Genomic DNA, 16,511 nt, shown 5'->3' on the forward strand with positions numbered 1-16,511 from the left:
CTCCCTCTCCCTCCCTCCTTCTCTCCCCCTCCCTCCCTCTCTCTCCTTTGCCCCTCTCTCTGCTCATGCTCGCTGTCTCTCTAAAATAAAAAAAATTAAAATAAAAAATATAAAATGTACAATACAGGAAAACATACAATGATTTTTCCCCCTGAAGTTGAAAAGCTTGGAGTGTATGCTGAACAGTGAGGGAAAACCTCTTGTCTTTCGGTGTAGAGGACCGCACAGGGGTGACACCCAAAGACACTTGGGGCACTTCTCGGTTTCTGCAGGACTGACTCCTGCGGTCAGCAAGACACAGCCAGAAACTGCCAACATTCCAAGCTGATTAAAAGCAAGGCAGATGATATGAAAAAAAAAAAAAAAAAAACATTAAGAAAATTTTGCTTCTTAAATGCCCTGAACTTCTTGTATGCAGCTATTTCCTGTATTTTGGATGGTTTCCTCACATTCCCAGAAGTAATTACTGGATTAAAGGGTACGGGAAGCACAAGGTACTTGAAACACATTTCCAAATTGCTTTCAGGAAAGACCCAACGGCACCGGTCCCCACCAGCCCCTCTCATGGCCGTGCTGGCAACATTAGATGTTCTTTTTCAGTCTTCTTGTTTTCAAAAGCTTAATCACTTTTTTGAATAAGTAACGTGTGACAACACAGTTGTCCAAGGGGTAAGTGGGGAAAAGTCAGTGTCCCCAGCAGAAGCCCATGGAGAGAACACAGTCCCTCCAGTTACTGGTAATTCCTGTCTGACTTTGCAGGTTTTCCTTACCATTTTCTTTTTTTTGGGGGGGGGGGGATTATTTTTTTTAATAATTCACTTGAAAACCTTTATAGGAACTTGCTCGTTTTGTCTCTCGTTGTGGTAAAACACACGTGACATAACATTTAGCATCTTAGCCCCTGTTAAGTGCACGGCTCTGTGGCATTAAGAACGTTCACACTGTTGTGCAGCCGTCCCCACCCTCCTTCCCAGAACTTTCTCATCCTCCACAACAGAAACCGTTCCCGTGAAACGCTAACTGCCCACCCCCACTCCGGCCCCCGGCTCCCACCATCCTCTCTCGGTCCTGGGGCCTCATACAAGTGAAATCACACATTTTTCATGCCTGTTTATTTGTGTCTCTGCCCCCAGCCCGTGGTCACTACCCAGGAGCACCCGAGGGACCACATCCTGGGGTGGACCCGCTGGGTCAGAGGGTCGGGGCGCCGGACTGCCGTGGACTCTGCCAACAGCTTGGGGAGGGGTGTACTGAGAGAACGCTTCCCCAGCACGGACCGGGTGCCTGGCCCTGGCCCACGGCCCCCTCCCCCCTCCCGGGCTGTTTCTTTCCTAGACCCTGAGCCCCCAGAAGCAGGCGTTCATTCTGGAGGTGCTGTCTGGGTGCCTCGAGTACCAGAAGCTGCTGGCCGTGGTGGTGGACGCCTTCTACGTGCGGGCCGGCTGTCTCTGCCCACGGGCCGACTACAGCCTCTTTGAGGGTAGGTGTCCCTATGGGCCAGGCCCGCTGCCCTTGCCCCCTGCACAAGCCACAGACAACAGTGGTGACGACCTGGGGAGGTGGCCGCAGACAGGAGCTCCTCAGGCTCGTGCTGGACACCAGCCCCTGCTTCTGCAGCATGCTGCTTTCCGGGCTCTCTCCCTGCCCCTCACTCGTTGGGTCCTCACGGCTGCCTTGAGTGACTGGACCGGGTCTGCCTTACAGACGTGCAAACAGACTCCGGGCTCACTAAAAGCCAGGCTGGGGTCCAGAGCCTCGGGTCCCTGAGGGAGGCACAGCCTGCTTCAGAGACAGTGCCCCCAAAAGGCCAGCCTGAGTGAAATGACGAGCCTTTATCATTGGCCAAGTTCCTGACCCCCTCAGCCCCGAGGACATAGGGCAGGGCCAGCCTTGTGGCCGCAGTCTGGACTGTCCAGCAGGGGATTAAATATGAATTGTCTCTGCCTGGTCTCCTGCAGGCCCCGGAGGGCCACCTGCTTCCGTGGCGCGGGGTGAACACTGCGGGCAGAGTGGTCAGTGCCTCCGGGTGGGGGTGTTGGTTCAGCCCCCAGACCCTGCACTAGGCCTCAGAGCCCCTGTTCAGAAGGAGAAGGCTTGGGGACAGCAGGGTGCTGGGAAGCCGAACTTAGTGACCCGATGCCAGGTCGGGAGCTGGACCCTGAGCTCTGCCTGTGCCCCCGACGCTCAGCTCAGGTGTCACAGCCAGCAGCACGTCACTGGCCTGCCCAGCAGCCAGTGTAATGAACAGCCCCCCCCCCCAGGGACCCTCACCGGCCCGGGTGTTCACGTCCTGGTTGGCTTAAGGCTACTCCATCTCTCAAAATCAACACACTGAAATCCAAAGTGATTTTCCTTTTACCCAGGGAACTTTTAGAATTTCTGCCAACATGCCAAGTCAGTGAGCGTGTGTGGAAGTGTTTTGACAGACGCTCCCCAAACGCTCACCCATGTGAGCCGTCGTCCGAACTCTTGCAGCATTTTGTCGTTTTCACACGGCGTCAGGTGGAGCTCCTGCCCGTGGTCACCTGCCCGGCTGGTGGTGGGCCTTCGGCTCCGCTCCCTGGCACCTGCCGGGCACCGGTCAGGCCTCTGGCTGATTCCCCAAGACGGAATGCGAGGGGGCGCAGGGGAGGACACCCCAGGGGCGGCCCCACTCACCGGCCCCATTTCCCCCAGTGATCTGCTACCTGGCCACGTTCCAGCTGGAGGAACTCGGCTTTCAGCTCTTCTGTGACGTCGTCAGGTCCCAGCCCGTGGACAAGATGCGCAAGGTGAGCTCTGCGGTTTCTTCCTAAACCCAAGGGCAAAGGTGTCCCAGCCAGCGCCGACCTCTCACTCTCTGGCTCGTTGTAATGGAAGAGACCCTGCTGGGTTTAGTGTGTGTTTATGACAAACAGGTGCCCTCTCGTTGCTGCAGACGCCCTCGTTTTGTCCCTGGGGGCTTCGACTCCCATCCGTCAGGGGCCTGGTGGGTGGTGAGTCTGGGCCTCTGGAGCCTCCCCTTCTCTCTGTGACCAAACTCCTCCCTCCAAGAGAGGCTGTGCCGCCTGGGGGCTGAGGGGCAGGCAAGGGGGCGGGTCCGAGTGGACCCTGAGGACCCATCTCCTGCCCTGCCGTGGCCCCTCCTGTGGCCTGAGCCTCAGGCCCACCGTTCTTTAGTGGCCAGCCCCCGTGGAGCACTTGCTGCGGGCCGGGCTTCGTCCGTGAGCATTTCTTGTTCCATCCTCACAATGACCCAGGGAGGTCGTCCTACGAGGCATCCATCCCACAGCTGAGGGAACTGAGGCACAGAGAGGTTGGGTGACTCACCCAATACCACTCAGCAAGTGAGTAGCAGAGCCCTTTCTCGGACCAGGCTTTTAACCACTGGCTTGCTCCTTCTTTTTTTTTTTTTTTTTCCAACGTTTTTTATTTATTTTTGGGACAGAGAGAGACAGAGCATGAACGGGGGAGGGGCAGAGAGAGAGGGAGACACAGAATCGGAAGCAGGCTCCAGGCTCCGAGCCATCAGCCCAGAGCCTGACGCGGGGCTCGAACTCACGGACCGCGAGATCGTGACCTGGCTGAAGTCGGACGCTTAACCGACTGCGCCACCCAGGCGCCCCGGGCTTGCTCCTTCTTACTGGGCTTGGAGGGCCGTCACCAGACCAGGACAGCGATTCCTGGAGAAGAGCAGGGATATCACAGGCCCCGGGAGTGCCCTGGGGCCTCTCCCAGAAGAAACAGCAGGCTCTGCGGTGACAGTTCGGTGGGAGTTGGGGGGGGGGGGGGGGGAAGCAGGGGAAGGGACGCCCACTAGGACCACAGCCCCCAGAGATGTGGCACTGGAGACTCACAGGTACCTTGGCCACCTAACAAGGGAAAGAGAGAAAGTGCTGGCCCAAGGCCGTGATTTGTGTTTAATGATGGGATTTCCTGTCTACATGTAAACAAGCAATTCACGGGGATAAACATTTGCATAGTTATCTTAAACACAGTCTTCATCTTTCTAAGAAAAAAACAAATTGTAGGCATTTTCTGAGAGGTGTCTGGAGGTGCCCAGGGCCGGCTCCCCCGGCTGAGCTGCCGATGCTCAGTTCCCGCTCTGCTCTCAGAGGCCTCAGATTCTTGGTGACTGTTGAACAAGAGGGCCTATGTGTCATCTTGCACTGGGTCCCGCAGTGCAGGAACTGGCCCTAGACCAACCTTGGCCTGAAGAACCCAGAGGGGGCGGCACAGGACCCTCCTGGGGCTGCCCCACAACGCAGACCCAGGACAGGTACACAGAGAGCTGGCCACACACGGCGAGCCTAGGGCCCCCAGTGCAGGTGGCTGGGTGTTACCTCCCTGGAGATTTTCTGGAAGAGATTCATGGAAACTGCCCCCACAAACTCCGACAGGAGCTGGGGAGCTGCAGGGGTGGGGCGGCACCCTCTGCAGGGCCTTCTCTCCCCTGCCCACGCCCCCCCCCCCCCCGTCCCATTGGGTCTACCCACCTCCAGCCTCTAGAGGAGAGGTCAGCCTGGGCCTTGAAGACAGGGCGCAAGCTGTTGGGGACAGGATGGAAGCCCTGGGGCCTCCCTGGGGAAGCCCCCCACAGCCCACAGTGGTCAGCAGTGATGAGGTGGTGGTGAGCTCAGCGTGCCCAGGCTGGTTCTCAGGCAGCCTTGGCCATGGTCTCTGCCGGACACAGTGCTGGATGTGGCTGCAGCTGGTCTGTCACTCCGGGGGCAGTAGCAATCCTGCTGGCTCCAATGACCCCCGCTCACACGCTGGAATCCTCCAGAGGGCCGGAGAACTCACCCCAGGACCCTGCCCCCACACCTGGTGAGAATGGGGGCCTCACTGTGGAGAGCTCTCTCCAGGGGTGTGGGCAGGCCCTCCCTGGGTGGGGGCAGCACACCAGCTGAGATGCTGAGTGGGCGGGGGGATGGAGCAGCAAGGAGCACTGGCCAGGAGCAAGGGGAGCAGAGACCCCCAAGGCTGGATAGCGGGGCACCGACTGCCCCTTCCGGCAGGAAGGGGTAAAGGCTGAGAGACAGCCATGTGATGGGGAGGGCAGGAGACAGGCCGTGGCTGGGCGGCTGGCAGCTGGGCAGCGGGCAGTGGCCACCCTGGGGAGGCAGTGACAGCAGCCGGGGTCCTGTCCTTGTGCCTGGTGCCCCCGCTGCTCAGCCGCTCCATTCACAGCAGCTGCAAGGGCCCGGGCATCATGCCCACCACGCACAGCACACAGCAAACACCGACTCCAGACCCGGAAGCCCCGGGAGTAAGGCCCTCCCAGCCCTTGGCAGGCGTTGGGCCCAGATCCACGGGCGGTGCTGGGGTGGAGCCCAATGGCCCACAGCGGGAACCTACCTGCTGACTCACTCCCTGCCCAGTAAACTCCCTGTTCCCAAGGCTCACAGCTCAAGGGTGTGCTTTTAGGGACCCAGATGGAGGCATCACGTTTTCTGTGTCCACACAAAGCTCTCCTGGGGGCTCCAGCGTGTGGCCTCCCTGGTTTTCTGGGAGCCTGGTTTGAATGGTCTGTAGTGGTCCCCTTGACTAGACAAGGCCCTGCAAGCCCGGGTGTGGTTTCGTCTGGGTGGATGCCCTCCTGCAGAACAGTCCCCCAGCAGGCCCCGGGCGTGGCTGCCCCTCGGAGGAGGGCTGGGGCGGGGGGCGCTGAGCTTCACCTCAGCTGTGCTGACAGCCACGTCCTGGGGCCACAGCCAGCCCCTCTGCAGAAGCACACCTCCCTCTCCCCAAGACAGCCAGCCTCCATGAGAAGCTAAACTGGACTGTCTTCTAGAACCAGATCTGTTAGACTTGAGGGCCAGGACTGGAAAACAGCCTGCAGGGCCCGCGGCCGCTACAAGTTCCTGCTGTGGCGGGGTCCGGGCCGTCCCAGGGAGAACATCCTCAGTCCCTTCCAGGGGCCGGGTGGGCAGGTCACTCCTGGGGCCCACCCACTGGCACTGTCCTGGGCAAGCAGGGACAGGCTGCACCTCTATTCCTGGAATTCCGGAGCCCATAGGGGATGCAGGCCGCTGTCCATCTGTCCCCACCAAGAACTCTCCAGAAGTGGGGTGTGGGCCTTCCAGGTCCTGGGCAGGGAGCTCAGGCACAGGGTCCCCACCTGCTTGGCAGGGACACGCCCCAGGACCGGAGCAGGCTGCCCTGAACACCCAGAGGCCGTGAGCAGAAGCCAGCGTGGCCAGAGGCAGCGCCCCAGCACAGGCACCCCAGCCCAGCATGGGGGCGGGCGAGCAGGGCTCGGGGAGGGAGGGTCTTTCCCGAGGGGCCTGCTGCCCTGGCGTGGACAGTGGTTTCCTTGCCCCCCTGCCCCCTGGGCATTGGCTTTCCTGTGAGGGACACTGTGGGCTTCACCAGGTTGGGGAGGGGTTCTGGTCCCGAGGCCCCCCCTCAATGGTTCCTACTTCTCCCTCAGTTCCTGGGGTTCTTCTTCAACCCCTTAAACCTGTGCTCATGGATCACAGATGAGTGGAGCCTCATCTACGAGACAGCCTATGTGCGAGAGAACTGGATCGGCCCCCTGATGAGGTGGGACAGGCCGGAGCCTCCCTGCACTCCACTCCCCGAAGCCACCCTCTTGTCCCTGCGCCCCATAACAGGCTCGGCCAAATCCCGGCTTCACCCGCGCAGGCCGGGACCCACGGGCAGAAGGACCAGCACTGTGGCCTGGCCCTGCCCTTGGCCTCCACGAGAGGCTACTGGAGTCAGGGTGAAGCTGGCCCTGCGGTGTTTCCCTTCTTATAGGGCTGGGGGAGCCGCCTGGTTTTCCTGGGGACAGACAGACTGTTTGGGCACAAGCAGACCACTTTAGGTACCAGCAGTGTCCTGGAGAGCCAGAGGCCCGGGGGGAGGAGCCCTTCTATGGGAGAGAAAACCATGGCCCTGAGGTGGAGGGGTGGCCCTGGAGCTGCCGTTTCCCTGGAAGAAAGCCCTCAGTCCAAGCCAGGCTGGATTCACTGCCCATCCACCGGACTGCCACCAGGGCCCGGGCCCTCGGGGCCCAGAGAGCCACCTGTGGGGTCAGCCTGGCTCCAGGGTGCCTGCCACCCACCTCAGCACTGCCATATGCAGCCCCATCCCAGACCCACCCTGCCCCTCCGGAAACCTCACTCCCCTCAGAAGTGCCCTTCCTTCCTCTGATGGCCGTGGGCCTCGAGCTGGGCCAGGAGCTATACAAACCACGCTGTCTGTCCTCAGGGGAACCCCACCGGCCAGGCTGCTGATGGGAACTGGGCCCGCCTGCGGTGTAGGGCACAGACCCCTGCTCTAGGGCACCGGCACCCCAAGGCTCCACCCTGCTCCTGTAGCCCCTTCCCCACCTGTCACCAGCAGCACAGCTCCAGGAACATTCCAGACATCTCCAGCTTCTCTGGGCCTCCTTGCACTGGGCCTTCCGCTCCGGCCCAGATGAGTTCTGCGTCCCTCCCGCTGCTGCTCCTCAGGCCCCTGGATTCCTGCCGCTGGGCCTCTCTGCCCCTGTCCTCCCAACTCCCCACGCAGCAGCATGGCTTGTGACCACAGTGCTGCTGGCCTTGTTTCCTCACCTGTCTGCGTGACTCAGGGCACAACTGGTACAGTGCCCGGGGCATAGCTGGCCCTCAGTGGAATGGCTATTGCTTCCATTATCAGCCCGCACCCTAAGGTGGACCCAGGGTGTCTTGGGTCCTTTGGTTCCCCAGGGCCGTGCCCTCGTTGACCTTCTCCCGAAGGCCGTGCCCTAGTTGGCCTGCTTCTCCTGAGGGCGGTGCCCTGGTTGGCCTTAGGAAGTGGCCCTAACTGGCTGCTCTTGCCTTTGCCTTCAAGATGGCAGCCGGAAGTCCAGAAGCTGATCAACCAGCTAGAGGAAGTGTTGGCCAATCAGTCCGTTTCCAAGACCAAGGCCAAGGTCACAGAGCCCAAGGAGTTCAACCTGACTGTCCCCAGACCCCGCTCCATTCCAGTGCCTGAGCCAGTCCCTGTCGTGGCCAAGTCCAAACCAGTAAGTGTAGACATTTGCGGTGAGCACGGCCCATCCAAGCTGGGAGAGTGGACTCTGTGAGCCAGGGGCAGGCTGGGCTCTTCCCAGGTGCACTGGACCAGACCAGGAGCGTTTGGTGACCCCACGTCTCTGTGGGGAAGCCCAGCTGACCTGGGGCCTGCCCAGTGAGTTCCTGTGCTCCGCATCCTAAGGTCTGGTCAGCAGAGATGAAGTGAGGCTGTGGGGCCACAGGGCTCAAACCTGTCCGGACGTGGCATCTAGAGCATGCTTGTAACCTGTTGTGACATAGGTCTCCCTCTCTATTAAATAGCACATGTGTAGCTCACAATATGCTCTTCAGTACTACTCAGGTCATGGGCAGGTGATAATGTCTGTGTGACCCATCATGTGGACTTGTCCCCACCCCAGGGCCTTTGCACGCCTGTCCCATCTGCCTAGAGCCTCTTCCTCTCCTTCTCCCTCTCTCTCTCCCCACTTTGCTGACTTCTGCCAATCAGGATGCTTTGTATTGTAGGTAACAGAAAAAGGCAGCTCAAGCTGGTGTAGACCATAGAGGACGGGCTGACTCTTGGCTGAGTAGGTTAGGCCTCAGGCAGAGTTTGATCAGAGTTCTAGCTGTGCTTCTGTGGGTCACCTTTATCTTTGGGCAAACTTCCTTCATTGTAGCAAACCACCCAGGCCTTCCCCGTACTGTAAGCCATCCAGGGCATGAGAGGACATCTAGGGCCAAGAATTCTGTGAGAGTACGATTAGACCAGCTCAGGCCGCACGCCTCCCCTCGAGCTGATCACCATGATTGGGGATGCTGTGTTCTGACTGATCCAAGTCTCTACCCCACACACTTGTGGTGGAGTCAGTTTCCCAGACCCAATCTCGTTTCCTCACAGAATTAAGGACCACGTGGAAGGGGGGGGGGGGTGCCGGGGGTCCCAGCCCACCCCCACCACCTTCAGGTCTCATGGCAACCTCTCTGCCCAGAGAGGTTTTCCATGAGCCCTCACCCGGGTCAGGTCCCTCGAGTATTCCAATGCTCCTTAGGCACACAGGGTAGAGGGAAAGGAGTTAGGGTCTGGAGCTCAGGGGTTTCCAGGCTGCCCCTGCCCTACCCCCATGGACACTGCTCCCTCCAGGCTGGCGAGGGTCCCTGTGACGGGACCCTGTGGGTGGCTCTCAGGCCACCCTGGCCTCTGCAGTATTCATGCTATGGCCCCGCCCCCTCCCTGACCCTCACTTTTCTGGGGTCCATGACACCTTCCTGGACTCACTTTCCCCTCCACACCTCCCCTTCCATCCCCTGCCCACTCAGTGGTCCTCTGCCTGTTCCCCCAGTGTCTACTGGGCCTGGACCCCGTGCTTGGCCACCTCTCTTCTTGCTGCTGGCCTGCCGTCCTTCCTTTCCCTCCCCCGGATGGCCACCAGCACCCAGGGGATCCCAGTCAGAGCCCAGCAGCCTCCTTCCCAGCCCTGCTTCTGCTGGCACGGGCACCACGGTCCACCCTCCTGTCCCCGGCCCCGCCCTCTCTTCACCCATATCCCATTGGCCACCAGCCTGGCCCTTCTACACACCCCGGACACCATAGCCGCTGACCGCAGGCTTTCCTCCGGCCACCCCACCAGGTCCCCAGGAGCACCTACCAGCCGCCCAAGGAGCAGCAGCTGCTGGAGACGACCAAGAGGCACAATCGCTGGAAGGCGGAGGTGAGGACCCACCGACGAGCCCTGCCTTCCTAGACCCTCTGGGGGGTGTTCTGTGAGGAGGTGGGGGATGGGGGGGGCGGAGGAAGACCGGGAAGCTGGTCTGTGCCTTCGTCCCTCCCGAGGCCCAAGGGCGCCGGGGGGTGGCCAGTGGGGCCAGAGCCAAGTGCTGCCTCTTGCAGGAGCTGCTGCTCAGGGCGAACATGGAGGAGATGCGGTGCGCGGTGCCCAGGTCCCGCGGGGAGCCCCCGACGCAGGTAACACGCACCCTCCTCGCCCTGGGTCGGTCTTCACGGTGGCACTCTCCCACCACATGGAACCGTCCCTCCCTGCGCTGTTTGAGCGGTGATGCGATGAGCCCCTTCTTTAGCCTGTCCGGTCTCTGCTCCCCAAGCCCGGGCGGGGCGGCACGTGCAGATGTACCTCCAGATCCGCACGGGCGATCCACGCATCCCTCTCTGGGTGTTCCCACATTTCCATGCTGAGCACTTACTGTTTCTGTAAGAAAAAAAAAAAAAGCCAAGGTAAGTTTGTCAATAAAGAAAAAGTAAAGGACGCAGGACAAGGAAGGCCTGTTCGTGGTGGGCGCTCTGTCCAGAGGAGTGGGCCTGCCCTGCCCTCCCCACTGTGGGCTCCCCCTACCGCCGGTGGCAGCAGGGCGAGGCAGCGGTGCCCTGGCCCCCACAAGCAGTTGGGGCAGGCGGGGCATGGCCCTGGGGGTGTGCTGGCCGAGTTCCAAGGGGGGGCTCTTCTACCCACCGCTCTGCACACTGGGGCTGTGGGGCCCCTCCTGGGAGCACCCCAGAGAAGCAGCAGGCAAGGAGCAACTTCCTAACAGCCAGGAAGCCAGTCGTGGAAGCCAGTGCCAGGGAGCCATTCGGGGGACGGGCCCTGAACCCAGAGGTTCAAGCACCCGGGAACTGTGGTCCCCAGGCCTGGCCGGCCCTACACCCAGGAAAGGCGGGGGAGGGTATGGGAGACAGAAGTGTTGTCATGGGACCCGTGAGCAGGGGGTGGGCTGGGAACACTCGGGTGGGCAGCTGGAGTGAGGACAGGGGAGCGCGTTGGCCCTCCCGGGGGTGCTGGGCCCACCATTCCCCCAGGGTGCGTCCAAGGGCACCCAGTGGGCACAGGTGCTGGGCCTGATCCCCGCAGGACTCCCAGAAGACTCTGCAGCCCCGACTCCTGCCCCGAATCCTTAAGACTCCAAAGCTGACCTTCTACAAGGTGAGGGGTGTTCCTGACCGGCCAGGTTGGGCACGGGGTGCCTGGTCTAGTCCCCTCTCCCTGGACACTCACTTCCTGGCCAGGTCTGTGCCCAGGGGATCAGATGGCCAGAGCTGGAGGCCCTGAGGGAGGCCCCACCCTGGGGGCCGGGGGGCAAGTGTGGGGGGTAGGGGGGCACTTGCTGGCCCGACTCTCCCCCACCAGCCACCAGACTGCAGCTGGCCCCTCCTGTCTCCTGCAGACCAACAACGTCCCTGTGAAGCTCAACACAGCTGCCATCCTGCGGGAAGGATCTCTATACCAGCGGCAGGTGGAGAAAGAGCTGGAGAGGTAGGCGGGCGGCTCCTCACCCTGTTCAGAGGAAGGGGTGCAGGGACGGCTCTCCTGGGAGGGGAGGAGGTTGCCAGCAGGGGGGGAAGGCGGGGCCTGGTGGCTGTGGTGCTTTGGGGGTGCCACAGGCAGGCCAGCCTTAGGGTCACGGCTGCATCTGAAGAAGATGACCCGCTCAGTGAGGGAAACTGGGCAGAAGGCGGCTTAGCAGAAAGCTGGCCCAGCCCACACTTCTCTCAGGGTCACCTGCTCTTCAGAACCCCCTGAGGCCCCCCGCTGACCACCAGCACCCCGGTCCCCTGTGCTTACCGCATGAGTTGGGCTGTGGGTGGGAGTTTGGGTGGCTGACCAGGTGGATGAGAGGATGGACAAGTGGATGGATGGGTGAGCAGACGAACAGGTGGCCAAAAGGTGGTGGAGGCACAGGACGGGGACAGGCGGACGGTGGGTGGCGGACAGGTGCTATGGCCCGCGATGGGTGAACAGCTCCCCATGCCTGTGAGGCCACCGCACCCCCAGGGAACCCGTGCACCCCCCGCCACGGCCAGCACAGGCCCCCACTCTTGTCCCCTCTCCCCAGGGTGGATAAGCTTGTGGACGAGGCCGGGGACTTTTCCGAGTTCCTCGAGTGGCAGAGGAAGGTGCAGGCGGAGGGCCGGGAGGAGCAGCTGGCCGCGAGCGAGTGCCACAGGCTGCAGGGGAAACTCAGCCACGAGGAGGCCATCCTGGCCCGGCAGCGCCTGGTGCAAGGGAACAAGGAGAAGGCTGACCAGAAGAAGGAGGAGGTGACGCAGCCTTGCGGGAGCAGCGGGAGTACCTGGGGGCCGGCTGGCGGGCTGTGGCAGCTCCTGTGGTCATGGCTTGTGGTCTGACCCCTAAGATCCACACAGTGGCTGTGGTTTCTCTTTCTGCACCTTCACGGGTTGGGGGCGGGGGTTGGAGGCTCTCTCAGTGGACAGTCTGGCCAGCACTTCTGGTCCAGACTGCCCCCTGCCCCCACCAGGAGGGGCAGTGGGCCCACACATCCACACATGAAGGAGGATCTGAGGTTCTGGCAGAAACTTCTGGAAAGCCAACACATTTGCGTATGGCGTCCTCTCCCATAGGAGGGTCTGCAGGCATCTTCAGAAGCTTTAGACGTCTCAGTCCTGGCTCTGCCTCCTCCTAGGACAGGTGGCCTGGGTGGGGGGCCCCAACCTGTGTTTCCCTGAAAGCCTGTTCTTTGCAGTGGCTCCCAAGTGGCCTGGGGTCCGCAGGCCTGACCTCGGTTCTGTCTGTCCCCAGATGTGTGCCCTTGGGGACTTGCATTGGGCAGGGGGAGGGGACCATGCTGGAAGTTCACTTGAAAATGCCCTTTGGATAACTTGTTTGTGTCTGTTTGTATTTGATGTTAGGGTTTGCTTTTCCTTCCTTCTTAGTGTACTTTTTCACAAATAGGAAGTCAAAGCGATCTGAAAAATAGACTCAGAGAAGCGTCATTTCTTGTAAGTCCCTTGCCACCTACCCACCTCAATTCTTATTTTCATTAACCTCTGGATCATCTTTCCTTAAAGCAAATACGTACACTTGTGTACAAATCCTTCCTTCCTCCCTTGTCCCTTACATAAAATGCCACGCCCTGCTTTGTCTGCAATGGGAAACACAGGGCCAGTTTTCCATGTTTGTGGAGAGAGGTTTTCAAGGTAAGCTTCTAGAGGGGACATCGCTAAGCCCCAAAGTTAACTGAGAGCGGGGCTCGGTCCCCGCTGTTGGGCACACAGTTTCCTCACCTTCCGCGGGGCAGCGTGCGCAGACCCCGGCAGAGTGTGCCGTGCTGAACTCAGAAATGTTCGCTCGTCTTGTAGGTGAGAAACAGTATCCCGGTACAGTTCTGATTTGCATTTCATTGATTATGTATGAATTTGAACGTGTTGCCATATATTCAAGAGCCATCTCTTTATCTCTTTCTGTGAACAACCTCTTCGTGCCTTTTGTCCGTTTTCTCGCAGCTCTACTGCGGCATGATGGACGAGTGAAATTCGTGTCTGTTGAAGGTCTGTCACAGGATGTTCGGATACACGTCCCATCGTGACTTGATTGTCACAATCGAGCAAATTGCTGTATCCGTCCCCTCCCGCAGCCACCTCCTCCACGTGTGGCAGGGACACTGGAGATCTCTCTTAGCAAATTTCATGTACACGTTCTTATGAACCACAGTCCCCACCCTGTACATTAGGTCTCTGGAACGTACCCATCTTCTAACAGACTTCGCGCACTTGGACCATGCCCACGGCTCTGGTCTCTGCAACCACGATGTGGACCTTGCTAGATTCCACACATAGGTGAGATCCTACAGCAACTGTCCTGTGCCAGGCTTATCTCACTTAACATAATATGTTCCCGGTTTACCCATGTTTTTGCAAATGGCAGGACTTCCTTCTTTTTTAAGGCTGCAGAGTGTTCTCATATTCGTCTCTGAAGGGACAATTAGGTTGTTGCCATGTCTTGGCTATTGTGAATGATGCTGCAGTGAACATGGGGGGTGCAGATATCTCCTCAAAACAGTGGTTTTATTGCCTTTGAATCTATATCAGAAGTGATACTTCTGGGTTCTAATTTTATTTTTATTTATTTATTTACTTATTTTTATTTTTTTGTCCTTATTTTATTTTATTTTTATTTTTTATTTTTTAAAATTTACATACAAATTAGTTAGCATATAGTGCAACAATGATTTCAGGAGTAGATTCCTTAGTGCCCCTTACCCATTTAGCCTATTCCCCCCTCCCACAACCCCTCCAGTAACCCTCAGTTTGTTCTCCATATATATAAGTCTCTTCTGTTTTGTCCCTCTCCCTGTTTTTATATTATTTTTATTTCCCTTCCCTTATGGTCATCTGTTTTGTCTCTTAAAGTCCTCATATGAGTAAAGTCATATGATTTTTGTTTTTCTCTGAGTGATTAGTTTCACTTAGCGTAATACCCTCCAGTTCCATCCACGTAGTTGCAAATGACAAGATTTCATTCTTTTTGATTGCCGAGTAATACTCCATTGTATATATATACACCACATTTTCTTTTTTTTCTTCTTTTTTTTTTTTTTTTTTTTATTTTTTATTTTTTTTAAATTTTTTTTTTTTTTATTTTTGGTACAGAGAGAGACAGAGCATGAACGGGGGAGGGGCAGAGAGAGAGGGAGACACAGAATCGGAAAGAGGCTCCAGGCTCCGAGCTGTCAGCCCAGAGCCTGACGCGGGGCTCGAACTCACGGACCGTGAGATCGTGACCTGGCTGAAGTCGGACGCTTAACCGACTGCGCCACCCAGGCGCCCCTACACCACATTTTCTTTATCCATTCATCCATCGATGGCCATTTGGGCTCTTTCCATACTTTGGCTATTGTCAATAGTGCTGCTATAAACATGGGGGTGCATGTGCCCCTTCGAAACGGCACACCTGTATCCCTTGGATAAATGCCTAGTAGTGCAATTGCTGGGTCGTAGGGTAGTTCTATTTTTAGTTTTTTGAGGAACCTCCATACTGCTTTCCAGAGTGGCTGCACCAGCTTGCATTTCCACCAACAATGCAAAAGGGATCTTCTTTCTCCGCATCCTGGCCAACATCTGTTGTTGCCTGAGTTGTGAATGTGAGCCATTGTGACAGGTGTGAGGTGGTATCTCATTGTGGTTTTGATTTGTATTCCCTGATGATGAGTGATGTTGAGCATTTTTTCATGTGTCAGTTGGCTCTGGGTTCTAATTTTAAAACTGGTAGTTCTGGGGGTACCTGGCTGGCTTAGCTCGTAGAGCATGTGACTCTTGATTTGAAGGTCCTGAGCTGGAACCCCACATTGGGTGCAGAGATTACTTTTTAAAAACTGGTAATTCTATTTTTAATTTTTTCAGAAAAAAATTAAAATACTTTTTTCCACAATGGCTGCACCAATTTACATTCCCACCAACAGTGCACAGAATTCCCTTTTCTCCACATCCTCGCCAGCACTTGCTATCTTTTGGCTTTTTTATGATAGCCATCCCAACAGGGGTGAGGTGGAATCTCATTGTGGTTTTGATTTGCATTTCCCTGATGATGAGTAGTTATGAGCATCCTTTCATGTGTCTGTTGGCACATGGAAAATGTCTGTTTATCATCTTTGGAAAATGTCTGTTCAGGTCCTTTGCCCATTTTTTGGTCAGGTTATTTGGCTGTTTTGTTTTGTTTTGTTTTGTTTTGGTGCTATTGAGTTGTAGGAGTACCTTATATGTTTTGGGTATTAACCCCTTATCAGATACATAGTTTGCAAATGATTTCTTCCATTCCATAGGTTGCCTTTTCATTTTGTTGGTTGTTTCCTTTGCTTTGCAGAAACCTTTTAGTTTGATGTGGTCCCAGTAGTTCATTTTTGTTCTTCTTGCCTGTGCTTTTGATGTCAAATCCAAAAAAAAAAAAAAAAAAAAGCTAAGAGAAGACCAATATGAGGGAGTTTTCTCCTGTCTTCTTCTAGGAGTTTGTGATTTCAGGTCTTGTGTTTAAGTCTCTAATCCACTTTGAATTGATTTTTGTGTGTGGTGTAAAATAAGGGTCTAATTTCATTCTTGTGCATGTGAATGTCTGGGTTTCCCAGCACCGTTTGTTGAAGACACAGTCCCTTCCCTGCTGAGTGGTCTCTGTGCCTTTGCCAAAGATCAGTTGAACGTTTTCCAACAAGCTCTTAGCCTTCATTTCTTTGGTTTTTAAGAGTTCTTTACACAGTAGGGACAGTGACTTTTCATGATACAAGGCAGATATTTCCTCCCAATCTGTCACTTGGCTTTGCTTGTGTGTTTTACCATGCAGACTAATCAATGTTTCCTTTTACTGTGCCTGGACTTTGAAGAGTGAGGAGAAAGGTTTTTCCCATACCTGTGTTATAGAGCAATGCGCCTAGGTGTCCTCTAGTATTTATATTTCATTTTTACGTCTGGATCTCTAATCTGCGCCCAGTTTATGCTCATACGTGGTCTGAGGTCTGGATCGACTTCCATGACCACCCAACTGGGGCTCCCAATCCATGAATGCAGTACGTCTCTCCATTTATTTCAATCCTTTATTTCTTTCATCTGTGTTGTATAGTGTTTTGTTTTTAGCATTCAAGTCCTGTTCGTGTTCTGTTAGATTTGTGCCTAAGTGTTTCTTTTATTATTTTTGAGTAATTGTAAGTGGTGTTATATTTTTAATTCTGATGTCCATGTATCCGATGCTAGTCTATTAAAGCGTAATTGACTTTTGTGTGTTGATCATCTATCTCAGGACCTTGCTGAACCAC

The 16,511-nt window shown here is 56.6% G+C and overlaps 1 protein-coding gene across 1 annotated transcript in view; it reads left to right on the forward strand.

Annotated features, from left to right (window-relative positions):
• Positions 1 to 16,511, forward strand: part of CFAP99 (cilia and flagella associated protein 99) — a 42,117-nt gene that overhangs the window by 17,296 nt on the left and 8,310 nt on the right. The window contains exons 3-11 of the mRNA XM_081795464.1: positions 1,336 to 1,480; positions 2,677 to 2,771; positions 6,413 to 6,525; positions 7,801 to 7,975; positions 9,593 to 9,673; positions 9,853 to 9,927; positions 10,826 to 10,897; positions 11,139 to 11,227; positions 11,808 to 12,012. Coding sequence (XP_081651590.1) covers positions 1,336 to 1,480; positions 2,677 to 2,771; positions 6,413 to 6,525; positions 7,801 to 7,975; positions 9,593 to 9,673; positions 9,853 to 9,927; positions 10,826 to 10,897; positions 11,139 to 11,227; positions 11,808 to 12,012 — 1,050 coding nt within the window. The remainder of the gene's footprint in view (positions 1 to 1,335; positions 1,481 to 2,676; positions 2,772 to 6,412; positions 6,526 to 7,800; positions 7,976 to 9,592; positions 9,674 to 9,852; positions 9,928 to 10,825; positions 10,898 to 11,138; positions 11,228 to 11,807; positions 12,013 to 16,511) is intronic.

The sequence above is a fragment of the Panthera onca genome, chromosome B1 (genome assembly GCF_046562875.1).
Source record: "Panthera onca isolate mPanOnc1 chromosome B1, mPanOnc1 haplotype 2, whole genome shotgun sequence".
NCBI lineage: Eukaryota > Metazoa > Chordata > Mammalia > Carnivora > Felidae > Panthera > Panthera onca.